This window comes from Melozone crissalis, unplaced genomic scaffold, assembly GCF_028551555.1.
Source record: "Melozone crissalis strain CALT ecotype California unplaced genomic scaffold, PUWL_Pcris_2 ptg000033l_1, whole genome shotgun sequence".
Lineage (NCBI taxonomy): Eukaryota > Metazoa > Chordata > Aves > Passeriformes > Passerellidae > Melozone > Melozone crissalis.
In genome coordinates this window covers 9,642,470-9,669,685 of record NW_026535811.1, presented here as the reverse complement: position 1 = coordinate 9,669,685, position 27,216 = coordinate 9,642,470, and the positions used below count along the sequence as shown (strand labels likewise).

Here is a 27,216-nt window from a genome sequence, read left to right as displayed (position 1 = left end):
AACTTCACTCTTGGCAAAAGAGCAGCAGACCTGAAAACACACAGCTAGATGAATTATGTGAAGGTGAATTACATGAAAATGTAACAGGAAGGACTGATTGGAAGTACTTGGTTTTGAAGGGAATGAATAAACAAATATTTCTACTGCAGCAAATGACAAGATTTCTGGGAATTGAGAGGAAATGCTCAAAGAAGGGGACATGGTAAATACTCTAAATAATTTCCAGACCTGTCATAGTTGGAATTATTGAACTAGAAAGGTTATGCCCACCACAGTGTTGGTATTTTCAGTCTGTAAGTCTTTAGCATTACTACTCTCACTGCAAAAATTTGGCCAATGTCTCCTAAAAATGCAAATATTCACAAGACTCTCAGAATCTAGTTTGCATATGGCTCCTCCAAGATCAGACATTAAAAAAAAATTCACAATTACTACCATCAGATGGGAAAAACACAGAGCCTCTTTCAAGAAAAGAAAAACATAACCAAACTTAACACAATAAGCATTATTAGAGAAGCATGAGGCACATTTTGAGTAGTTATAAAAGCAATTATTTGGAAACAAAGAAAATTATATCACCTGTGAAACTAAGTTTCCAATGGAAGCAAACATTTTCCCTGGCATACAAACAATTGCTGTAAAAGAACTGTCATTCTGCATTCTAGGAGTTGTTGGGAGACATAGTGGTACTTTTGACAAAAGGTTATGAAAAGCACATCAAAATGAATCATTTAAATACAGAGAAGATAAGATACCTATCACATTCCAGCAGTTTGTGGCTATTGTCACACCAGTTTCTTGCTTGTCCACAGGCTGCTTTTGAAACCATCATAAACTTTAAAAGATGAGCTCCAGCCAGTGGAATTTTTATTCTGACTTTTCAGCAGTTGTTTTCATATTGAAGGTAAACCAATACTTCTCTGAGTCAGTCTCAAAGAGACAAAAGATTTCATGCAAGAGATTTTGAGCTACTATTTATCATAGAAATCACAGCCAACATCATGATAGAGTGGAAAAAGCATTAAAGACATGGGGGTAACCCTAGTTGTCTTAAATGCTGCTGCATTTAAAAATATGAGATGTTTCAGACACATAAAATCATCATGAAAAATAACCGCTTTAGGTGTTCAAGATTTTATTTTGATACACATATCATTGACTTATCTAAGAAGAATAAAAAAATATACCTTGCTATAGACACATTTTAACACCATCAGCTTTGATTGAATAGTATGACAAATTGCTGAGTATTAAAAAAAATATTCAGAAATTTGTTGATTATGTTTTTCACCATGTATTTTCACACAGCACATGAGTAAAACCACAAGATCACAGCTGATGTTCATTTTCAGAAGGCAACAAAGGTTTGTGTCTCAGAAAAAGATGAAGATGAAATTTGTGATTTTCCAACTTGTAAAGAACTGACATAGTATTTTCTGATATTTTCAAACTCTAGAAAAGTAGAACTGACAAGCATAGCATAGATCATCACCCAGGATGCTTCCTACAGAAAGCCAGTTTGCTGACAAGCCTGACACATAATGATCAAATATCAGCTGCAGGTATTTTTCCAGCTGGAAACTGGGATAGGACAACGCAGTGAGGTCGTTCACTTCTTCCCCCATCCTGGAGAACACAACCTTGCACACTGAACATTATCAGCAGGACAGCACCACTCTGGACAGGATTTTAACCTGCACCTCCACCTGATATAATTAAGCCTCAAAATCAGAAACTTCAATAAACTTTAACAAAAGGTTAAAGACAAGCAGAGAAAAACAGTGTTTCCTCCATCTCAAAGAGACTTTTGTGAGGGAGGGGCATGGGAATTTAGGAGGAAACAAGAGTAAGTGGAACACATGACAAAGGAGTTAACATGAGATAATCTGTTTGTGCGGAACTAGAAATGAATAAAACAGCAGAAAATTTAAAAGGAATGGCAAATGAGCACAAAAAACTATGTGGCTTGACAGTTTTACACAAACCTAAAACTTTGAAGGCAAAATACTGCTTGTAAGGCACAAATCTTAGAAGGGAACAAAAAAATGAAGTGATTTTTGTGTTGAGTGTACACTTGCACTGTGTGATTACTGCTGCACCAAAAATATTCTTTACAGTGATACAAACACTCACAGATCAACTAGTAAAGGTGGCTATGCATGTACAAACCCATAGCATAAAACAGCAATTGAATCTGTGTATAAATACCAGCAGTAATTTCATCAAACTCAACTGTTAGCACATAAAGTCATTTGAAGAAAAAGAAGTGTGAAAATAAACACGAAAACATACATTTAAGAATAGATGTGTTCAAAAAGAATAAGAAACCATACCACCCATTTCTCAGATCTTTCAACAAAGTTTTATGAGTGAATAAAATCTGCCAGTATAAATCATATTTAATTAAACCTGATAGCTCAACCACAAGCACCCACACTTGTCTATTTGATTAGGCTTCAAAATCCCAGTGTTACATTACAATGAGAAGACAAAAACCGTGATTGTATTGAATGAGAAATGACTTGGAAATTAGTGAACAAAATTTACACTTTTTCTGGGATCCAAAGGGATGTTGAATAGAGATATGATGTGAACTGGGCACTGTGTTTTGTCATAACCACAGCCCGTCCTTATGACCAAGAACAGTTTTTTACATTGTTGGGTTCTCCCCAGGTAAATCTGAACCTCTTCAGCATGTTTCCACACTTCTCTCCCATTTTTGGGGTTTTGACGCAAATCTCACTGATCACAGGTGCAAGTCATTGCTCAGTCTGTAAGAACAATCTCAAAAAATCTTCCTGTGAAGTTTCTGCATTTCATGAGGTTCATTCCTTTTTAACATTCAGAAAGTGGTATCAAGTTAGCAAACAATGTATTCATTTCAAAAACACAAAACATTTTTTTTAATTAATTTTACTTGTTCTTAGAGCTTTAAAGCAAGCATTAAATAACTGCAATTCTGTGCAATAAACTCACTCATGACACAATCAGTTTCTCCACATTATGACATCTTTCCTTCATACTGTTGACACAGATGCTTATGTATTTAATACACATTTGCACTAGGTGTTAATTGATATGATTAGAACAGTCAAATGGTCATAAAACACTTCTGGAAATAGTGGAGTCCTTCAAAGGGACTTTTGATGTATTTAGGACTAAGATACTGCAAGAAAATTTTTAAAAAAGTAATCTTTGGTATTTTTTGCAGAATTGTTGCTAACAGTACTCAAAAGGTAACTTAGTTGCAATATAAACGACTCCAGGGGGCTACTAACAAATTAACTTCTTGGTTTTCAGACTTTCATGCTCATGGTCATTTTGATTCTAGAGCAGCACTTCAGCCAAAGCAGGATCTTATTGATAACAAATCAGGTTGACACTGTTCAGAGACTCATCTCTAATTGCTCTGATCTCAAATACTTGCTGTGCAGTGTGCTTTTACTCCAGTCATGCTAAATGAGCCAATTTAGGCAATTAATGCATATATGTATATACTTCTGCATATTATGAAACTCATAGCTTTTTTATTTTTAGGTAGGATTTCTTTGAAATAAAAGTAGGTCAGGACAACATGTATTTTCATCTGCCATCTAAGAACCATCTCAAAATTTGGACCAAAAATTCGTGCAAATCCCACAAAATCAAATCCTTCATTTATCTACATAAATGAAAAATAATTGAATGGTTTTTCCAAGACCACATAAAATGGCAGCTGTTAAGAAGTATTAAGTTGCTCTGAGACTTTTTCTCAGTGCTACATACTCTCCTTGAATCTGTTCCAAGCAGGCTCCAGTGTTATAGAACATTTTTGATCCCAACAGATGAAGAGTCTCTATTTATATAGCATTTTTAAATACTTGTGTATAGTGGCATGCTGAGGAAACAAGGTAAGAGAATGATAATTTTTTGGGGAATCATATGTGTTAATATTTTTTTCTAACAGGAAAGAATTGACACTAAAAGAAAATAATGGAAATTCTTGCATGTGCACATCCATACCTGAGCATCAAGGAGCTCCTGACATTTGTGAGAATGCTTTTCAATGGCTAATATATACTGCTTTTCAATAGCTGCTTCTTGCTGCTGAACTGTAGATTGTAGCAGCGCCTGCAAAAAAAGGGCACAAAATACTCAGCAAAGATATAACTGGGATGTTTATTGGTAACTGAAGATCCACTAAGACTTATCTACAACCAGAATGTGGAATGCTGTTAAAAATTTGGAATGTGCAATGATTAAAGTACCTTTCTGTGTAACACTACCTTGTTTTCAGTCCTTACTAACATTTTTTGTATCTCAGATTTCTTATACAGTCTGCCTAAAAGACAGCAGCACACAGAAGATAGAGAGAGGGAGAGTATTTCTGTTAAATATACTCAGTTTAGTGGGACCACACAAGAAGAGGAGCATATGAAAGCTGCTGAAGAGAAGAAGAAAAAAAAAAAAAAAAAAAAAAAGAAAAAGCCAGACATATTTCCCTGGCTGACAAAACTCCACATCCTCTCGGCACTGTGTAAGATCCCATGGGCCAAGCATGATCTTCACAACCACAAGTCAAGTAAAAGCAGATGGAAATTCTGAGCAACATAAAACATGAAAGAATGCCCCCCCAGGATGTTCACACTTGAATGTGAGGCAGTGGAAGCCGAAGTGTGGGAAGTCAAAGCACCAGGGCAGTAACAGGCAGCTGATGGGAGCAGGAGCTGTGAGTGTGCGAGCGCGCGTTTGTGCAAACGCCTCAACTCACACGCGCGCGGCTCAGCCCTGCAAAACCTCCAGAATGCAGAAAGACCAACAAAAATACATGAAAAAAAAATAATTATCATTTGGAGAATTACGCTCAGGTTTCCCTAAACAATGATGGCAGCTAAACATTTACCTGGCTCATGTGATTCAAGCCTTTTTCCCTGGTTGTATAAAGTCTTCTGGCCACTTTCCAAATATTCATCGGGCTATTTATACACAGTGTACCAAACTATTCTTGACTAGTAATCAATATACTGAAATAGTCAAAATGACTGGGTAAGTTAAAACAGACACGACTTTTACAGAAAACAGACCTTTGGCCCAAATGCAGACAAAGTAAAAAAATCCCCATCTTTCAAACAGTCTTTATTTTAGAGATACATTTACTTCATGGAACATAACACACACGTCAAATAAAATTCTGAATACTTTAAAAAAACCCCCAAGAATGTATAAAAAAGATAAAATCTTCTGACAATTTTTCAATTACCTTTCCAAATTTTTCACTAACTATCCTCTTATGCCAAAATCGCTGTTCTTCAGTAATGCTGTACCATGGTAGCAGTTCTCAGCACAAGCTCAGTGATCAAAAAGGTAAAAATTTGTGCTTAATCAAAGTATAAGAATACATTTACTGGTGTTTGCAAGGTATTTAGCAAACTGTAAGTTTACTTTCAAAAAAGCCTATTTATTTCTTACTAAATTAAATTCTTTCATTCACAGAAATTTGAGCACGCAGAAAAACTGAACTCTCAAAGAAGTGTAACCTCTGGACATGAATCTTTATACTCTGCCTGAATTAGAATAGCCACACATCACAGGCAAAAATTAAGCCTGGACCTTGGGGTTTGGGTTTTTTCCTTTTGCCTAAATTATTGCAGCGATGGTTTGTACTGGTTTCATGTAACCAGTACAAAAGAAAACAAAATAATTCTGTTTTTAGGGAACACAGTCACATAATGGTCATTAGGCTGCCATGCCATTTCTCAGACAGATCTTGCTCATGCCAAGGGTTGAGTCACCTTATGCACTTTGCTGTGCAGCCTTCACTGGCAACTGCTAAAATCCTATTAAATGGTATAAAGAACTTTCAGTTTTCAATGAAATAAATATTATTCATTGGATGGCATGTAGAGGCTGTTCATTTTTTTAAATTAACCTATTATTACTATTTTTCTTTGTAAAATACATAAAATTCCACATTTGGAAACAAAAGTCTTCCTTTTCTGTCATACTCATTATTAACACAGTTTAAATAGTACCACAGGGTTGATGCTGTATCTGACTGTTCCACTAGTTGGCCAAGTGAGGAGAAAGAGAAAAAAATCTCTCTATGTAGCACAGTACTACAGGTTTCTCAATGGGAAATACAGCATAGATATGTGATACCCATCCAAATCTCTGGCAAATTTCAAGATAATCAACTACTAATCAATTTATTTTTTTTTTAATCATTTACCAAGTAGCTCATTTGCTAAACTGAAACACACATTTGGCTGCTTGATGATCAGTATCTCTAATCCTATAGTTACAACAACAATGACATCAAAAGTCTTTTGATTAATTGCTATCCTAGGCCAACACTCTTATCACTGCTGAAATACCACTTTCTTCCTTAATTATTTAAGGAGGATTTATTAATTATACTGCTGGGCTGACATTCCATAGATCTACAGCCAATGACCTAATACCAAGCTGGCATTCTTGAAACACTCTCCTTTCAATGGAATAATTTCAAGTCAGGTTACATCACAATGAAGCCTATGGCACCTGTTGTATGAACTCAAGGGTAGGATTTCAGTATGAGTGCTCTTGTTAATTAATTTTTCCCTCTATGTATTGTGCAATGAACTTCCCAGACACTGGCTGGGAAGGATCATCACAGAATCACAAGATCATAGGATTTTAAGGGTTGGAAGGGTCTTTAAAGATCATGTAGCTACAACTCCCTGCTATAGGTAGGGGCACCTTCCACCAGACCAGGTGGCCCAGAGCCCCATCCAACCTTGGCTTCTTCCCCACTTTCTGATCCCTCTACTAACCCAAAAACACTTTCAGAGAATTGATACTGCTTTTCCTTCAACAACCAAAACATCAGGGTGGCTTCTGACAGAACATATAGAGTGAAACCCTTTAAGTTCTCTATAGAGCCTCCATTTCAGTTTGATGTGTGATACATTATAAAAATCAAAGAAAAAACCATTATTTCCTCAAACCATTATAAAAATCTTCACACATCTAAATGACTGCACAAAACATTCTTAAATTAAATGAGTTAAACTAAGTAAATTAGTCTGAATCCCTTGTTTGAGCTCAGATAAAGAACTAACCTTAGCCATAAGTTTCATACATTGAAATAATTTTAGAAGACCTTGAGCTGAAAGTAAACTCAAATATCATCATAAGATCCATGATCCCTGGTCAGAGTATTTAGTCCTGGAACTGACAGCACACTACCTGTGTGCTGGGAATCCTGGAGAACAGCATTCCTGCACACACACCAGGGACTGAAAAACTGCGCTGTGCCCAATATGAGAAGAAAAGCTTAAAATCACAAATGATCACAACACTTCATCCTGTATTTCTACAGTGTGTTATGTACTGAGCACCAGATTATCTCTAAGATTTCTCCTCATACTTAAAAAGGCAAAAGTGCAGCAACTACAGTTTTGCTAAAAGTGGACACCCCAGACTATTTTTGATACAAACCTACTTGTACAGCCCTAGTGCATAGTGTGTTCATTCCACTGGCAATAGTAACCACAGCTACTTGCCCAGACAGAATTTATTGTAAGGCCAGAAGCTAGAATTTATGAGAAAACCTCTTGAATTAAATAGCCAAAATAGGACCATTATCCCAATTCTTCCTGAATTCCCCAAGAGTAACAAATTACCAAACCCCTTTCTTTCAACTCTTTTTACTACAGAAAAAAGCTAGTCAGAATAAAGGCAACAGGAAAAACAAAGCAGAGGTTATTATCCTCTCCTATCTCTTTTGAAAAAAAAAATTAAAAAATTAAAAGCAATTCTGACACATGCAAAACACAGGCTTCCCACACACAGACACATAGCATTGTGTGTAAATGTTAAACTCATATGTAACATCAGTATGAAATACAAATAATGGTGTACAAATTGCTGGGTTACGTTTTAGAATATTCCTTAAAAGCCACAGGTAACCGAAAAGAATATCCTGCTCAAGCATCATTGGCTTGTTTAACTAGCTAAATGGAGGTCAGTACATAAAACCACTTCTTTACTTCAAAATTGCTGAGTCAGGATGACCAAAACAAGTCATCTTTAAAAATAAAAGTTACTAATGAGAAGTTACCACACTGCTTCAAACATGCGAATTGCATTACATGCAGCAATAGTACTTTGGAATTTTTTATGCTTTATAGCATTAGACAATGATTAATCTAATTCAGCATCCTGTCTCCACCATTTAATAAATTGCTGCTACTTAATTTAAGGGTGAAATGCAATTAACCAATTGCTGAACGATAGAGCAGAGGACACAATGCAAATTCTTTCCTAACCCATGGAAAAGATGCATTAACTCAATAAAATGCAGTATTTGACTAGTTGGGTTTTAATTCAGCTATTAGCTAAGACAGAGATTATACAAATAAAACTATTTAGAAGAAGTGTTTTTTGCAGTGATATAAAAAATTTAATTTTTTATTTGTTGAATATTTGTGGATATTTGTTGAGTATCCACAACCATATTCAACTGCTTGTGGTTGAATTCATACCAGTAAGGATCAACAACTTATAGTTTGAATACTATGCTGTATTTATCTAGATAGCTCAGTTTTAATGGTATGTGAGGGCAAAGGATTTATTTTCCACAAAACAATGTTCCCACAAACTCCTACCACACACAAACTGCAAACTCACTCTTAATCTTCTATTAACCTTCCAATTTTTATAATATTTAACACTCTATGTATTATTCTATAGTTAGAAGCACTTACAAAATTCATCCTTACTAGAGGGGAGGGAGAGATTCCTTGCAATTTTTATAATTGCTTTCAAAATGTAAAGGCCATTTAATCAACGATAAAATATTTTTGATAGCCAGATCTCTGAAAGTATGAGACTTGATTGCACCTTGCTTTAATTGGAATTCTCTAGAGACACTTCCACAGTAGCATCACTGTTGTAAAGAAGTACTCTTATACTGTAAAATCCCAAGGAATCTCTCCTTTTCCAGCCACCAGAGAAAAATGAGAAAATACTCTCCATGAGAAAAAACAATGTTGTTTTATATTCTAGGCTCACTTGAATTCTAGTGTGACTTGCACATGAACAAGCATAGAAGTTTGGAAGTGAAATACAAGCCCTTGCAACAATTTTGGATTTTTCCTTTTATTCATGTGTCAGGCTTTTCTGAGCCAGGATGTCAACTTGGAAACTTAATAAGCTAAGCTGATGTTTAAAAGAGCTGAGAACTGGCCACATTTCAGAGCTTTCCCTCACTAGGGATAAACTATGTCTAAAAAAAGATATCCTGATTCTAGATTAACTTCTTTTGTAATGAAATCCTTTAAAATTTCCTTTGTTTATTAGAGGGTAATCTTTCAGTTCAGAGGTGTATTATTGGCACAAATATTTTTGAAAGAAAATCTGATGGCCCCCACATACTCCATGCTTTGAAAATCTGTCTGTTCTTACATTCTGAAAATCTGAAAAATCCCATCACCTTACACTGAAAACTGGTGGACAAAACTCTTACTGCAGCAAGGGCTGGGAAGAACTTTGCACCTTTAAGTTCATTTCTATAAAGGGAACATACATCTGATTCATGCAGGTTGTCTTTTAGAACACTATTAATTGCATAAAATAATCTAAGGAAATAAAACCCATCAAAATAAATACACCTGCCTGTAACCTCATATTCTTTAAAGCTTACATTAGAGGATACTTTATAGGATGAGAAATAAAACAGATTAAAACTATTAACTCATCTATTTACAGAACTGTGACAATTTCAGAACAAAAGCTTGACTAAACAAGCACAGGAGAAATTCTTATGTTGCTTGTGGTAAATATCTTCAGATGTGATGTGATCCCACAAGCAAAACTTCCAAGATCTACATTTACTTTTCTTTACCGTGGTTAATTACCAGGGATAAAAGTTTAAAACAACAATGACATGAAAGACAGAAATTAAACAAAATTAGGTAAACATGAGAAGGGGAAACTTGGCCTACACAGAGCACTGAGTTAATTTTTAATTTGCTTTCCTGTGGTTTTTAATACAAATTTCGTGACCGTGTTGTGGATGGTTTATTTGTTGTAAGGAAGATTAGAATGTGAGATGCTTAACAATGGCCAAGGCTTTTGAGGGTTTGTGCTACAAAGCATCTAATGGTCTCTATTAATGGATTTCCAAACACATTCAACAACTGAACATTCCAAAGATAACTGAATTTAATTCTAAGGGTTTTGGTATATCCAGGTCGTTGAAAACAGGTCATTAAATATTTGGCTTCTTGTGTAAGCTGCATTTTCAGCACTGCTGCCATATTAAGGACCAGTCAGGAGCAGGAATTGAGGGGGTTTGTCCTCAAACTGGAGTACCTGGTCTGCCCAGGGATACCACACTAGTGAAAGATCCATGTGGAGAAATACTGTCCCTTCCACAACAAATAAATCCCCAAAATACATGAAAAGGGACTAGAAGGAAGTGTAAGCCATTTGGAAGTACAGAAAGATACATCAAACACAACAAAGGTCTGCAGCAGCACATCTGGAAGGAGTGGACTTAGCTCTGAATGAAAGAAAACGGTGTTTTTCTGGTTAGCAAAATGGCAACTCTCCTTTCCTTTGTAAACCAAAAGGAAGGCACATTCATAAATCTACCAACAATAACACTTACCTGTGCCAAGAACACAGAAAAGACAAGCCAGTAAACTTTCTTCCACTGTTGTTCCACTCAAGGTTTCAATACCTGAGGATTTGGGGTTTGAGGCATTCTGGGGATTATTTCCTGGGGCTAAGGATGAACTGCTCATATTTTTCACAAGCTATCCTTAAACAACCCAACAATGTTGGGCGTTTTAAGTTGTGCTGTAGCTCTGCTTGGAGCAGCACCACAGAATTATAATTGAATTGGTTTCAGAGCGGATTAGTCAGAATTCCAACACTCCTGACTGCAACACAACCTAATTAGGGCCTGAGCAATCCCCTGATTGGAATAACCCTCATCAGTTCCCTTTATTAAATCCCCAAGAATGCAAAATAAACTTGTTTTCATCACAAACAAGATCTTCCTTCCCACATCTTTTTAAATGACCCATAGATTTGTTTAGGTGAATTTCCACACTCAACGTAACTTGGGGATTAACTAGATAGCACTTACAACAACCTACTGAAAATGGAAATTACTTCTGCATATAAACAATATGTATTACAGTAACACAGTCTAAATTCTAAAGAAGACATATTTCAGCACAAAATTAAGTCTGGCTAATCATGAGTAAATTAAAAGAGTTAATGAATCTCGCGATTCTGTCTTTCACTAAAATGACTAATCAGATTTCATTTACATTCCTAAAAAATGCTGCATTAGGAACCATTATTTGATTATCTAATTGTCACCATATCTGAAAAATAGAATCGACTCCTAAGGATCTGAGCAATTATAAAGCCCCAAGAATGTAAGATACTACTTTTATAATTACAAAACCACATTTTACTCGCTTACTTAAGAAAAAATAGATCTTAGTCCTGTTTCATATTGAAATATGAACAATGAATTAACATTTTAAAAGAATCCATGAGATAATTTTCTCAGACAAAACTACAGAACAGATTTTGTGTCCACTGATGATATAGTGTTACTTTTTTATTTAAAATACATGGCAAAGGATTACAAGAAAGGCATCAAACAACCAACCAAAAAATGCTTGGGTTTTTTTTAAAAACCCTGATGAATAAGTCACCTCATGTTTGCAGACAGGGCTGATTGCAGTAATTTACTCAGAGCTTGGCATATCTGATAATATGTCTCATCAGAGTGTTCAACTAACCACATGATGCAGCAGGAAGATTTGTATGAGGTATATTCATGTCATGGTTCCATGGTATTCAAGAGTGACTTTATGTAACTACGTGAATATAAACATTCTATGAGAAATAATACACTAAATATAAACATTGTTTAGAAACACAGGGTTCAATTAATTCCCTACTATTTTGTGCCAAATCACTGAAACTGATAACCATAAATCTTATTTTCCAGAAGGCGTGTGAGATCTACCCAGCTGCCTCTGACTGGCAAAAGAGCTTTCAAAAATTATTATGGCTCATAAATGTATCCCTTTACCCAACTACACAGGAAGAAATTATTCCTTTAAAGGGCAAATATAACCCATGCAGAGCTCTTCTTTAGTTGACACAAATCCATTAAAATGGTGAAAAATTACACCTCGAAAACATTCAAAACTTTCATTCAACAGCATAAAATTGTTGGATTTCACAATTTGCCTATATTTTCAGAACTAAAAAGAAGGAAATGTAAGGGCAGCAATCACCAAAAGCTCACAAGCTTTTTGAAATGTAAGTCCACACAGAACAGACAGACATTTTACACGTATCTAGAACACAACAGAAACTAAAATTGCTGCCATTGAAGATGTTCAGTGGCACATCCAAAGGTGCACACTCCAAATAAAATTCCCTTTTGAGAATTTCTAAGGCAAAGGGGTCCTCAGAGAATTAAGGGAAGAGGAGCAAAATTCTCCCACTGGAGAAGTGGGATACCACCACTGGCCATGTTTAAGTTTTCTCAGGAATGAAAACTTTTGAACCATTTTTCTGGATAGGTTCAGAATGAAATTACTGTAAGTCATATTGATGGACACAAACATATTTCCACAGAGAGCCAATTTCAATATTAGTTACAACACTACTAACATTAGCAAGATTATTAAAAGGCTTTATTATCATAAAATCATTAATATTGGAAATGATTGCTAAAATCATCTAGTCCAACCCCTAACCCAGCACTGCCAAGCCCACCACTACATCTTCATGCCCTCCATGCCAGATCATTCTTTGGTTACAAATTACTGCTACCAAACAGTTAAAATCTGAAATTCCCCTTCACTAACTACATTGTCAGATTTGTGTTCTCAGCTCACAGTTGCCTACCAGGTCTTAAGTTTCCCTTTTCATTTTCAAAACCAGCCTTAATTTCCATTTCCTATTATCAGTTTTAAGTCCAATTAGAATTCTTAGCTTTACCTTCTCCTCCTGACTTGATTCAGATTTTGTCCTTTGTGAGTTTCTTACCCAACAGTTTCCATAACAGAAGACACAGATTTATGCTCCATGGCAACATCCTGACAGGAACCAAAACAGCATGAAAGAAGAACCACAGATTCAGCTTTATTTCATCCATAACTCCCTCCCTCAGTGCTGCTGTGTGGACAAAAACCTGCTGAAACTGCTCTGTGATGCTGCTTGCCTGCAAGTGCAGCTCTGGAGACTGAAGAGGTCCAAAACGTGGATTTGTGATAAACAATCCAACCCAAAGTTTACCACAACTGACTGAGAATTTGGGGTTTGTTCTGGTTTTAAGTTTCCTTACTGAAAATGGCTAACCAACTCTATCAGAAGTTTTCCAAAGTGCAGGCTGGGAAAACAGGTCATGCAAAATTTCAGACCAAACAATCTAAATTGAAAGCAACAGAAAAGACAGTGGGAGAAGTCAAGCAATCAGCACAAGAAATACTAATAATTGTGCACTGCAGGCACTCATCCTGTTCACCACTACAATAACACCATTTGGAAATTGTGTTAGCTTGGCAGCTCATTTACCTTGAATTCTTCAACAATAATAGTTAAGGCTTCATGTCCAGCTTTTCTCATGTCTTCTAATTCCTGCTTATGCTTTTCCTGTACGAAAATACAGAAAATATTAAGCACATGACATAACAATTTTAATTCAGGAGAATAAATAAATAAATACCAATTATTTTCATGTTTTTATATCTTTCATGAAGAAATTCACACAGATGGATCCTTTAGATATTATATATATAATGTATATGAATATATATGTATATATCTATATACATATATATATGTATATATCTATAAGCAGGTCCCACTATTAAACTTATTTTTATTTCTTAATTTTACTTCATAGAACACAGATGGTTCTAAATGGTTCTTCAAGTTCTTTTCAGAACTTTCTATGCTTTTTAGTATACCTGTGGATGGTAGGACTTCCAAATCACCTTCTTAGTAATGTTATTTACTGCCCCGACCAATAAAAATTTTGAGATAAAGTAGTATCAGATTGAGTTTCCTTAGAAATGCACATTTTTTCCTATTTATTATGCGGCTCCTCTTTTATAATTTGTTTTATTCTTAAGATTTCAGGGAAAGTCTTCTTGCAAAAGAAATCCTAAGTAGATTTTTCAAAAGAAGCTACATTGTTCACCTTATTTTCTGCATAGTTATGTAAAAGGAACCTGGAGAGAAACATTCTAGCATTTTTTCCTTTACCTAATAGTTTGCTAAGGCTGCAATGTGAACACCTCATAGGATTTTAACCAGCATTTTCCCCTTATCAATGAGCAGCACCACTTTTTTCAATCACTTATTAGTATGAAGATAAAAAACATTCCCTCTCTCCCTGTTCTTTGCTTCAGGGTCTGTTCTTGTATCAGCTTATATGGCAAGATGTAAGTGCTTTAAATCATCTTGGATTTCAACATTTAGCATCATAATGATTCTGTTAAGTTCTTATTTGAAGAAAAAATATTTCCTTCAATTTACCCAAGTGCAGAGAAAAAAATAATATTAATACTGAATGCAAAGGAGAAACTGAGGTAAACATGATGAAAACCAATGAGAAACTGAGGTAAACATGATGAGAATCAGTCCATAATGGCTAATTAATATACACACTAGAGTGTGCTCTTGTGTATAAAATAGAGGTTGGTCACTATTTCCGTTCATGTGAAATGAGGATGTGAGATCTACAGAACTAAGACATGGGGGCATCTCCAGGTCTCTAGCAAAGCAAGTATTTCCACATTGGTCCTATCATCAACATCCTAGTGAAAGATACAGCTAAGAACCTAAAGATAAGGAAAAATACATGGAGGGGAGAAAGATTTCAGCTATCCCAAGATAACCAAGACCCCCACATTACACACAACCTGAAGCTCACCACAGGAAGCAAGGAGACACTGATTTATTTCATACAAGTAAACATAATTTGTACCTGAAGCATAACAATGGAAGACTCTGAGGTGAAAAATGAAGTGAGGTAGCAAATAAACTTTCACAAGCAAGTGCCTAACATCGTGGTGGTGAGGACATTTCCTGCTGAGTTAGAAATGAGTTGAGCCAGAGCTGAGTGAGTGTGAACAGAGCAGCCTGCTGGGAATATTGTGACTGATTAAATGTGAAAAACTATGCAAAGGAAATGGTATGGAAGAGCCTGCACATGCCCCACACTGAAACAGAATTAGAGTTCCCACACCACTCTGAGTATTTGGGGGGTATAACAAGGATCTCCTCCCTGTCACATTTAAGACATTAATATTTTGTGAAGAACAATTATAGTTTATATCTGCTCTTTCCCCTTCCCTACAGGATGTGCATACAGAGACCCTCCACTGAGGAGGACACTGAACAATAAAAAGAAGTGCTAAAGCTAAAGTATTGTTAGTATGAAAGCACATTTTACTGCCAAAACTGCATGATATGGCAAATAGCACCTACACAGAAGGCTCAGGAAGCCTTCCATGGCTGCCTTGAGGTTCTTAAAATATTACACAGATAGTTCTTTGGGATGAAGATAGAAATGTGCCAGGGCAATTTATGCCCTGGATACTTTCCTACTGCCCCACATAATCTAAATGATATAAAGGATAGCAAGAGGAAGCAAGGAAGGAGTGAACAGGAGAACAGTGCCAGCGATGCTAACAAGAGACATTTCCACTAAACAACACAGTAATCATAAAAGGAATTCTGAGCTTCATTAGGATATTTTTATGTCTCTTGTCTCAAAACCATCAGTCTTCAAATCAAATTAAATTCCACCATTGTTCATAAAGAACAAAATATTAATTTGGAAAGGGTTGCCAGGTGTGATAAATGGCTACTGATACTGAAGCTAGCTGTAGCACCCAACACAACTTTACATAGTGCATGTATTTAAAAATCTATCAGTATTTATTTACTGCATTATAGTATTATAATTTAATTATAATTAAATAATTATAAGTAATTACTGATTATAATATATCCCTATTTCTTTACTGTAGTACACTTCATGATACATATGGATATGTATGAAAAAATTACATTTGGTTTTTCTGAAAACTTTTCCACAGAAAGCACTAAAAAATATCTTACAAAGCAAACAACAGTGGAGTGCTGCATATTTATCACAGGTGAGCCCTTCCAAAGGAACCACTGCATACAGCTCACTACAGTGCACATGCTGTTTTCCAATATTTATTCTGGATACAATCTTTTATTACCAAGTTTCAAACATATGAAATGTCAAATGTCAAAACTAATAGTAATCAAACCCACAATTTATATCAACAAGACTTTAACTAGAGATACCTTATGCACCAAAAATTGGTAACAGTTCCATCTGCAGCTCTGTTAACCTTTAAGAAGTGACTAACATATGCTTTAAAAATATAACTAATTGAAAGAATGTATATTGATTTTTCATAGAGTTGTACCATTCATAACACATAATGATGTTCACAGCACATTCCTAGAGGATACCTTCAGTCTTTTCATGGATGTTTAAAAATCCAAGACATCTACAAAGAAACTTGACACCCAGTCAAGTGGCTTCAAAAGCATGCAGGAATAAATTTCACTTCAGCATGAGTAAAAACTTTCCAAGATTTACTTCTAGAAGATATAAAAAAAAGAACTCATAGCATCATTATGTATAAATACTCTAATAATTTTATGTCAAGCTGTAAGATCACCATATCTTTGAAATTTTTCCAATGTAATAAAAAACCTAATTGTTTTCTTCCTTATTTTTGAAGTATAGAAAAGAAGTTTCATTATAACATCAACAATCATACTTAGCAAAAAATCAGCAGAAAGATAAGTTACATCTTTACATTTGAATATCCTTTCCATTTTCAGTATGTAAACTATTTTCTTTGTCTGCCTCTTTAATTAAAACTCTGGGAGCAAACAATGGTGATGTACTTGTCTCTTTTAATCTTAACTCCTTTTCTGATTTGTAAATATATTTTGGAACACTAAAAGCATTCCAAAGCAGACATACTATATGAAAACTAGCTGAACAACAGCTCTTTTCCCATCAAAGTACAAGCAAAGCAGCCTCAACACAAATTGATGCCATGCTCATTCTGGGCTACAAACACATTTTTGTTTGTTGCTTTCCAGAAGACAAGTGATGATGCGCAGGTTGAACAAAACTCACAGAATTCACTGGACAACCAGAGACATAAGTATCCATCTTTGCATCAACTTGCTGTATTTTTTTCATAAGAAAAGTGACAAGAATTTAGATCAAAAAGTAAAACAACCATCAGCTTGGGAAATTGAGCATCAAATCAAAGAGTTTGGGATAAAGTAAATATCAAGAAATACAGGCACTGAAGATGACAATACAGCCTTTTAAATTCCTTCTTAGCTGAAGATCTGCATGAAAAGCTTCTCTTGACTGTGTGGTTGCAGAGAAAAGAGGGATATGAAATAAAATCAGATGCTCATCAGTTAGACTATACTGTCCAAACCAGAACACAAACATCATCTGCAACTGAACTCCAAATATTTTCCTCCATCAGAGAACTGCTATCAAGCTGTCAACTTCAAAATTAATTTGTTGGTTTTTTGTTGTACTTCCTGAAAAAGTCAAAAATAGTCTAAGCATGAAGGGGGAAAAAATCCAAAGAGATAGAAGTTATACCTTTACCAGGGAAAACAAAGAAGTACATAAAGAAAAGAAGAACACTAACTACTGCTTGCTTATTTTAAGATACTGCTATGAATTCTGCAAGAAACAGATTTTTGCCTAACCTCAGAAAAATTCCAGTTGGAAGGAAGCATCTCCCACAGACTAGAAGAAGGTATCTAAATCACAGATACGCAGATTTTATAAGAAGTTCTTTACACTTCCAGTGTATCTTAGGGAACTTTTAATGCAGTTGAACAACTCTATTTTGCTTCCTGTAAAACCTCACACTGAACATGGATAGGTTTCATAGTACAAGCTCCTATTCTTACATGGCAGATACACTGAAAACCACCAAAAATGTTATATTCCATACAACAATTATTTAAGTTTACAGTAACTGATATTTTGACTACTTTACCGTTTCAAATACTGCATTAATCAGATTTTTGTTTCAGGCATTCCTGACCCTGCCCTTAATTGGCAATGAGGTAGGCCAGATTGGAGTAAAATATTCCAAATAATTCAGCCTGGGGAATATCCCCTGGACTGGACTTATAACTTTAGTGACTGGGAGTAGGCTATTTATTTTTCTCAGTTTGTGACCAAAGTATTAAATCACAAAGTCACACAATCATTCAGGTTGGAAAGAACCTCTGGAGGTCAACTAGCTTAACCTCCTGCTTAAAGCAAGATCAACACTGAATTCAAACCAGATTGTTCAGATCCCTGTCCAGTGAGATCTTGAAAAACTCCGAAGATGGGGATTTCACAACATCACTGGCTAAGACATCCTAATACTTATCTTCATCATAAAATACCTTTTTCCTTATAACAAGCTGCATCTTCCCATGCTTCAGTGTAACCCAATTTCCTGCTACACACCTCTGCAGAACGTGCCTGGCTCCATTTTTCTGACAACTTTGCAAGTATTGACTGTCTGCTATTGGGTTTCCTCTAAGCCTTCTCTTCTCCAGACTGAGTCAGTGTAAATCTCATCCAAAATCTTGGAGTTTCACCACAGAAGGCAATCAGGCATAACTTGTCTTCTGGTAAATCCATGTTGGCCATTTCCAATCACCTTGTTCGTGTGCCTGGAAATGGCTGCCAAGAGCACCTACACCATGATATTCCCAAAGAGGCTGGTGTGCCTGGATCCATCCATCCATCATCCTTCCTGTCTCTTTCCAACAACCAGCAGCTTCCCCCAGCCTCTGAGTGGATGCAGAACTCTCTCACAGCCAACTCTCTCATCACTCCTGAGCTCTGTGGGCTGAAGCTGCTCGTTTTCACAAACGACACCTCTTCTCTCCCATTCCTTTTTGCTGAACTGGTGAAGCTCAGGTTCTGCTGGCTTCCTAGACATCATGTATTTGTGTGTGTACATTTGGCATGGGTCCCCAGAATCCAGCCAATTGTTGTGCTGCTTGAAGCACGAGAGCCTGTTTTGGGTTATTTCTTTCACCACCTCCCACCTCTGAGGTGGCTAAACCCCCACTTACAAATAGATGCCAAATTCACACGTGGGAGGAGAAAGAAAACCTTGCTTTGCTCTTTTACAAGCAACAAATAACATGGACAAATCAAGATGACAGTAATTAATCCTCAAGAATGTGTTAAAGAATTTGGCTTGATTAGCAAAGATGATGACAACATCCTGACATCATCAAATGGCCTGACATAATGAAGTTCCAATTCTACAGGATTTGTAACAAACAAACATCACCCTGATATCTCCCAAAACCCCCTTATATTCTGGAGACTAAATATAAACCTGGGCATCTAAAGAGCAACCAACCCCAGGTGAAAACTATAACATACGTTTATTAATGTCTCTATTTTAATTACTGTGAAACACTGATGGTACTGAACTAACCACAAAACCAGTTACGTCAGAGGAGAAAAGTTATGTTTGAGGATGTGGGGTAGGCGGTAAATCTAATCAGAGTCTTAATAAAAAAGATAAATTTAACCTAATCTCTTCCTCAAAGCAAAGCAGTTTCACTAAAATCACTGAACCAAAGTACAAAATCCATTTTTTTTTTTTCTCTAAGTTAAGCCAGAAAACATCAAATGGAACATTTGGAAAGAGTCAGCAGTGATTGACACCACATTAAGTTTCCTAGAGGTAACTAAAAGCTATGTTGGGTTTTACTTGGACTTTGGTTGTTTTTTTTTTAATTAAACTGTATTTTAAAAAACACAGACTTATTAAACTTTAAAAATTACAGATCATTAAGCTATGTCAACTAATCTATTTTAATATGTATTACTACTGACCACAAAAAGCAAATGGCTTCATACAGATATTCAGAATTCTAAAGGTACAGTGAAATTAACAAAAATACACATACATCTGTGCTTTTTGAAATATAGGATAAAAGTAATATAACTCAAGATTCTTGACATTTTTATACATCCCATTTACTTCTTCATCTTGATGATATTAATTAACACAGTACCATCACTTTCAATTTTTTGTTGAAAGAAATAAATTGAAAGTTTATTGAAAGAAATATTCTTTGATAAGTGCATAAATATGAGGCAGAGACTAACCTTCCCATTACTGTATCTGACAGTCATTCACTCTCCAGATTTTTCCTTGTTGCCTTTTCCCTGTTTCTAGAACACCCCTCACTTTCTTCCTCCCCTCACTCTGTCTTTCCCTCCAACGATGTTAAAACCACGATTCTCATATTTGAATTTTTTATTTTGAATTACAGTAATTCCACAGCTCCCTCTTTAATCTATTCAATATGCTGCACTTAAGAACAAAAAGGCAATCTCGCTCTTTCCCCCCTAAAAAAAAACCTCAAAAACCAAAAAACCCCACCAAACATCCCACAGCAGCCAAAACTTTCCCTCCCCAGTAAGAGCCTTGTTGTTGCTGAAAGAATGAGAGGGAGAAGCAGAGGGATTCTAATTTGGACATAAAAATTTGTTTCCTCTAACTCTACAAACCCAGACCATAAAATGCTGCCCCTTTCGAAGTCCCTCAGATCCTTTCTCCAAGCCAACTGGCAAGGAGGCAAAAACAAGCTCACCCTTCCTTTGTTGTACATGAGAAATTAAAATGTAAATACATTTCAAAAAGGCTGTAGCATTAGGACTGAATTTGATAGAAATCTTGAGCTGTGTTTTAGGTTGGTTTGAGACTTCTTGGTATTTTACACTACGTCAGACCTCCCACAAATTGGCTTACCCAGATGAGAAAAATCATGATTAAGACACGTTCTTGTTCTGAGCAGCTCCCCTCTTCAGAGGGGCACAAACATTGCTTACAGTAAGGCTCTTGGCTAAAAGTGTTTGCAAAAAGGGAAAGCAAATCCTGCTGTAATATAGCTTTCTCAACTGGATGGATGCAGATTTATTAAGCATATGTAAAGGTATTTAAAGGGCTGAAGGCCACATTTAAAAATGTAAAGTAGTGCAGCAGCAGTTAAAAATACAAAATATCATAAAAATGAATAAACATTTTGTTCTTCCTTAAAAAATACTACTGTGTTTCTGTTGTGCAATGGAAGATTCATCAGCCATGTCAGTGATTGGTACAGGAGAAGGTAATTTAATTGGTGGTGACAGAATGGGACTGTGCTGAAAGTTGATAAAATATTGTCACAAGAGTTGCAACACGCTTCAAAGAGCTGCTATTTTTATTTAACAAATAATCATTTCTCAAAAACATGTAAAAGCAAAGACAGACAAATTTGATGTAAACAGGATGGCAAGTGCCACTAGACCCCCATTCATGAGAGAACTCTCTAACGAAAATATTATGCGAAATATGAGAGTTTTTAAACTATTCCTGTAGTCTTTGTTAGCTACAATATCCCCTTTCTTCTGGCATGGGAGATGTCCACTGCATTTCTGGCTGAATGCCATAAAGCCCTGAATAATTTTCCTCAGCTGACAACTGTCACCACATTTATAGAAAATAATAGCGTAGGATATCTAAGACAAATTGATCTTAAACCACCACTGAACGTGTTGGAGTGACACAGAGTTGAAATGTGTCTTTGTAAGCAGTGAGTCCAAGCCCCAGGGACTCAGGGAACTCCCCAACAAGCCCAGCTGAACGCAGCTGTTCTCCCACTGGGAATTCTGTGCAGGTAATGGAACTCCCAAGGGCCAGATGTTATCACACTCCATAAGAAACCCCAGAATTGTTCCCTCTACTGACCCTCCTCTGTTTTTGTTTTATTTTCTTTGTTTTATTTACTCTTTTAAACAAATTACTTCACAAAAGTATTTCACTAAGTATTTTCAAAAAAGCAGGCGTTGCATACTGTGTGGAATTAGGTTTTAGCTCAAAAAGATGGAAATGGATCTCCTCCTCTGCTTATCACTAACAAGAAGCCTCTTCAAGCATAAAAAGTACCTTTCCAGTTATAAAGTTTGAATATAAGGGCGCTTCAGGACATTTTACATTCTCCACTGCTTATGAGCTCAATAGGTGTTTTCCTTCTGAGCTTCCCTGAATTATCAAGACTTATTGCAAATTCTCTGCCTAGCAAGTAAATGGAAATTTGCTTTTCAACAACACACTCACTTATTACTTATCTCAAAAGCCAGACAAACTCAGCCCTTTGAAAACCTAGCACAGAAACTTTGCATTCTCCTTACATAAACATGAAGTACATTACGCACAGACTTACTGGCTGAAATTATTCTTAAAATATATTTAAAAATATAATAACTGAAGAAATTCAGAATTTCTCTCAGTCCTTCATCGCAATGCCTTAGATTATTTTTTAAGAATTATTCATATCTTCATTTTCATAATTTCATTGTGTCATTATGATATTCACTTCTGGAAATTAATGTTGATCATCCTAACCAATTATTCGCCTGAGAATGGTTTAATTTGTAATGCATATCCAAAACCAAAACACTGCATTGTGTTTAAAAATACCTTCAAGTAAGGTAGGTTTATTTTTAAGGAATTACATAGAGCTGGGAAAATCTGTTTTATCTCAATATCCTCCAGGTTTAAGAACAGATGTTCTAGTTTCCATTAATATCAGCTTTCTTTCAGTGATAAAAGTTTTGCCAAGAATAGTAAAAAAGTTCTCAGTAGTTTAAGTACACGATTATTTTAAATGTCACATGCCCTTCTGGACCTTGTGAGTCTTTAGTGAGGAAAAAACCTTATACAAGTCTCAGCAGCAAAGTCTTATTTATTTATTTAAGAGCAGCAACAATAAAGTAACCAATACTTTATCTCTGGAACTGCTTTCTCAATATCAGGAGTTATACAGAAGTGACCTGATACACACCTTTAGTACTAGTCTAAAATAGTAGTTATTTGTTGACACTTTGCCTACATATTAACATTTTGGCAGTTCCCTCAAATTGAAAAATGTATAGCCATAATTAATAAGGAAGTTTCTAAGGGAACTTAGAAGGGATGAATAAATTCAACTTTGATATGTAAATCACATGAGTTTCTTGGCTATAACTTCCAGTGTGTGAATTAGTTAGATTAGAACACATTTATACAAATAAATCTGTTTATATGGAAAATTACACAATTACACGCTTAATACATGGAAAATTACACACTTCAGCTGGGTTTAGAAACACAAGTAAACTGTGTTTCAACACCATGTGTATACTATAGATGAATAAAATTTAATAGAGATTGAAAAAGTAAATTTAAAGGTGCAGCAGGTTAATTTACCAATAGAAGTTTCAGTAATGTATTAAGCTGCATTCTGCCGTCAGTCATAGTTTATTAATGAATTATAACCCAAGTAAGATGATTTAACTGGTAAAGGACAATGAAGGAACAATCTCCCAAATTTCTCCCTAAAACATCATCCTGAAATTGCAGTGCATCTTATACCTTGAAGCGTATAAAAAGGAAATACAAATTCTTTTAAAAGTATTGACTAATTTTGGCTAATATTGGCTAGGATTTACTATTTTGGGGGTGAATAATGCTCAGGTACAGTAATTACCCCGTCTCAGATGCTCACACTGAACACAAACAGGACTGGAGTGGACCCAGAGACATGGAGATGATTTGGCACCATTCCTCACAGGTTTTAAGGTGTTGCAACTGTCCTGCAAGCATTATAATATTTCCCTTTAACTCCTAAATCATCTTGTCTAGTTCACAGTTCATTAATAAACTATGAGAGGCTGTAGATTGCCGAAAATTTTATAGCTCATTAACCTGCTACACCTTTAAACCTTTTCCATCTCTATTAAATTTTATTCATGTAACAAATAACTGGCCTTAAGTATTGTCTTAGCAATACAGCTACTCAAGTTCCTGTCTACACAGGTTTCTTTTTAGATCAATTTTGCAGATTTTCATCATTCCCTCAAAAATCCAACCAGATACTACTCCTACCCACAAAAGAAAAATCTTGATGTGAAAATCTTGAGGAGACAAGACTGGTGGTAAAGAACCCCAACCAACCAGTGCTAAATATATCTGGGAATTTCACAACCTTCTTTAGTAGAATTTCCATATCAAGTAGGAGAAAAAGTAAAAGAGGAATCCCTCTGAATGCACTTGATATAAATGTGCAAATGAAGATGTGGAGCAGCTGTCACAGACTTAAACACACTGAACATAAATCAGTAAATGCACTCAAATCCAGGGTGCATTGGCAAAAAGCAGATCAGGACACAAAACTTGGGTTAAAAAAAAAAAAACAAACTGTTTTGCTAGCACCTACTTGCGCACTAAGAAAATGAACATTATTTAAGCATAATTGTTTGAATGTTTTTAAAACCAGGGAGGCAAAGGAGGCACAAAAGTGTAAAAAAAATACTTGTCATGCCCCATGACTGAATATCAGATTATAAGGCAAGTTGGGCATCTCAAAGCTGTTAAATAACACTACAACAGCATAAGAGGTATATTTTTAAAACAAAATTCAAATGCTTAGTCTTACATCCACTCTTCTAATTAATAATCCTGAAACAAGACAACAAAATGATTAATAAAAGAATTGAAGTTTAAAAGGAAAACATAAGGTAAAAGAGCAGAATCTTTCTGTAATACAAGTAAAAGTTATTTTTCCTCATGAACGGAAAAATAATTTAGAGGAAATAAGACATCAAAACTGGGAGGGGAGAGGGGGGCAGTGAAGGCAGAGGGGAAACAGGCCAAAATGTAAACAGCTCTGAAATTATTAATAAATAAAGACTTTGAATAAAAATGAGTGTCTGAAAGACGAGTACAGAGAGTAACATTAAAAAAAATTAAAGGTGAATAAATAAACGTGAGATATCTGGCACTCACTTGAAAAAGAGGTGGGCAAGGGATTTTTGCCATATCCATAAATACCTTTAGCAGTTCAGCAAAAAGATGCACTGCTATCTGTTAAAGTGTCTTTTCTGAAATTCCCCCTTTTTTTCCATATTCCATAATTTTAAACCCTGCTGTGACCCATGAAATTTCCTGGAATCTCATTTATAAATTTGTTTGCAGGAACAGCACATAAACTTTTTTTTCACACCTATTTTTTTTTTTTTTTTTTTTTGTTATTAACATTCTGTCTCCTCTATGTCTGCACCTAAAACCAACCTAAATATTTTCTTAGAAGATAGTGTTTAACAGGATGTAAGTCATATATTAGTTTTGTAAGAAAACATACATTTTCTAGTACTCCGGCCATAAAAACCACCTACCTCCAAGACCTGCTTCCAGCCTCCTGCAGAAGAACACCTTTTCCAGGATCATAAATGCACTCTCCTGGAAGGAAAGGCCAGCAAGGCGATGACAGGGTGTGCGAGGGAGGAGCTGGAATGTGTGGAGCTCTGTCTTGGGATAGGGGATCACTGAAGGATTTGGGGGTCAGGATTAGCAGGCAGGGCCAGCAAAGCGGGAACTGCTGTGCCAGACAGTCTCCAGAAGGATGAGGGCAGGTGAGACCTTCTCCAGACAACAGGAGGGAGCCTCATGTGATTCCTCACAAGGAATGCGTCCAACCTTGTTGCATCCCATGAACTCTCCTGCACTGGCCAAATCCCAAGCCCCCAGTCCTGGAAGCAGCAGTAACTACTGACCATAGGGTTAGCCCTCCTGGGGAGAAAAACAGACTCCCCCATGGACTTCTGTGTCCAAACTTCCCCTGGTTTCTCCTTTCCCTGTCCCCTCACTGGCTTAGCATCCCTGGTGGCTGCCCCCCTTCCTTTGGATGCCAGTCCCCTCTGCCCAGCCCTTAGCTCTGCCTCCCACCCTGCCCTAAGTTAACTATATGATGCTTTTATCCCCAGTTGTGTGTTGTTTTGCACCTTTAAGGCTTGTGGGTGGCAGACAGAGGCAGGGGTCAGGGAGATAAATCAGCAGCTGCCCCACTCCCTCAGGCTGCAGCCAACACCCCAGCTACTCAGGCTGTAGCTAAATCAGACAGTCACCCTAAGCCACTGGCTGTTCTCTCCCAAATTTGCCCTAAACCAAAACAAATACACCACCCTTCCCCTCCTTAAGCTGCCTGCTCCATGTGGTTCCTCCTCTTTCTCCCCAGGTTCCCCTTCAGCTGCACAAGACCCTGCTGGAATAAAACCTTGCACAAGAGCCTTTCTTGCCTCTATCGCTGAGCCAGCTGCAGTCAGTGTTGAGTGGAGGTTTGACTGCATTGCCTGAATGTTCACTCAGCTTGCTTTTCACCAGGAGAGGTCGGTTGGGGACAAGAAATAGGCTGCAGCACCCACCATTCTAACATCTGCATTTTTACAACCCCAGAATCTGCCAGTGGGACAAGGCAGCAATCCTGGGGCATGCAGATAACAAGCCCTGGAACACAAGGCAACTGAGGAACAATCCACGAGGTACTCTGCTGGACCCAAGCCTTAAAAACATGGGAGGATTCTCCCATGGGGGGATGGGAAGATCTGCAGTGACCATGAGATGGTGAGTTCAGGAGAAGGACAAAACCAAGGATCACAACACTGGAATGGAGGGAAGAAGGGTTTGGCCTCTTTGGGATCTGCCTGGGACATGGGACACCACCCTAAAGAGAAAGCCACAAAGGAGCTGGTTGCTGCTCAGGGATTATCTCCTCCAAACCCAAGAATGGTCCATAGGGACAAGCTGGCAGCAGGAGGCCTGGATGGATGAATATCACTAAACTCTGACATAAAAGGGAAGTGGAAGCACTAACTTCAAAAACAAGGAGACAGACACCACCAAATATGCATCCTGGTTCATGTGAATTTGTGTGATAAATGGGTCTAATATGTAAAAACCACCGAAACAACAAGAGATATTAATCAAACTAAAAATAAAGTCATCCTTCAGAGTTAAGAGGGAACAAATTGGCCCAAAATCTCAGGTCTACCATTTTCTATCTTTGTATAACTGTATTTAAAGACTTTTCCTCATAATTTGAATAATTTGTATAATTTAAACGTGACATTTGTACAGGTACTCAAATGAAAAATCTCCAAAAACATCAACAGCCATGGAAATACATAAATGAAGCAACAACTAACACCTGCAATGATTGAAATTAGGTTATATTGCTACTTTTAATCCCAGCTAGGTGTTACTGCATGAATTAGTGAACTTCCTTTGCATC

At 36.5% G+C, this 27,216-nt stretch overlaps 1 protein-coding gene across 2 annotated transcripts in view; it reads right to left on the bottom strand.

The window, feature by feature from the left end:
- The window catches only part of CCDC91 (coiled-coil domain containing 91), a 110,301-nt gene that overhangs the window by 48,480 nt on the left and 34,605 nt on the right, over positions 1-27,216 (bottom strand). For both annotated transcript variants that reach the window (XM_054282149.1, XM_054282148.1), the window contains exons 7-8: positions 13,579-13,656; positions 4,003-4,110 (exon numbers count right to left, since the gene is read on the bottom strand). In XM_054282149.1, the coding sequence (XP_054138124.1) occupies positions 4,003-4,110; positions 13,579-13,656 (186 nt within the window). The remainder of the gene's footprint in view (positions 1-4,002; positions 4,111-13,578; positions 13,657-27,216) is intronic.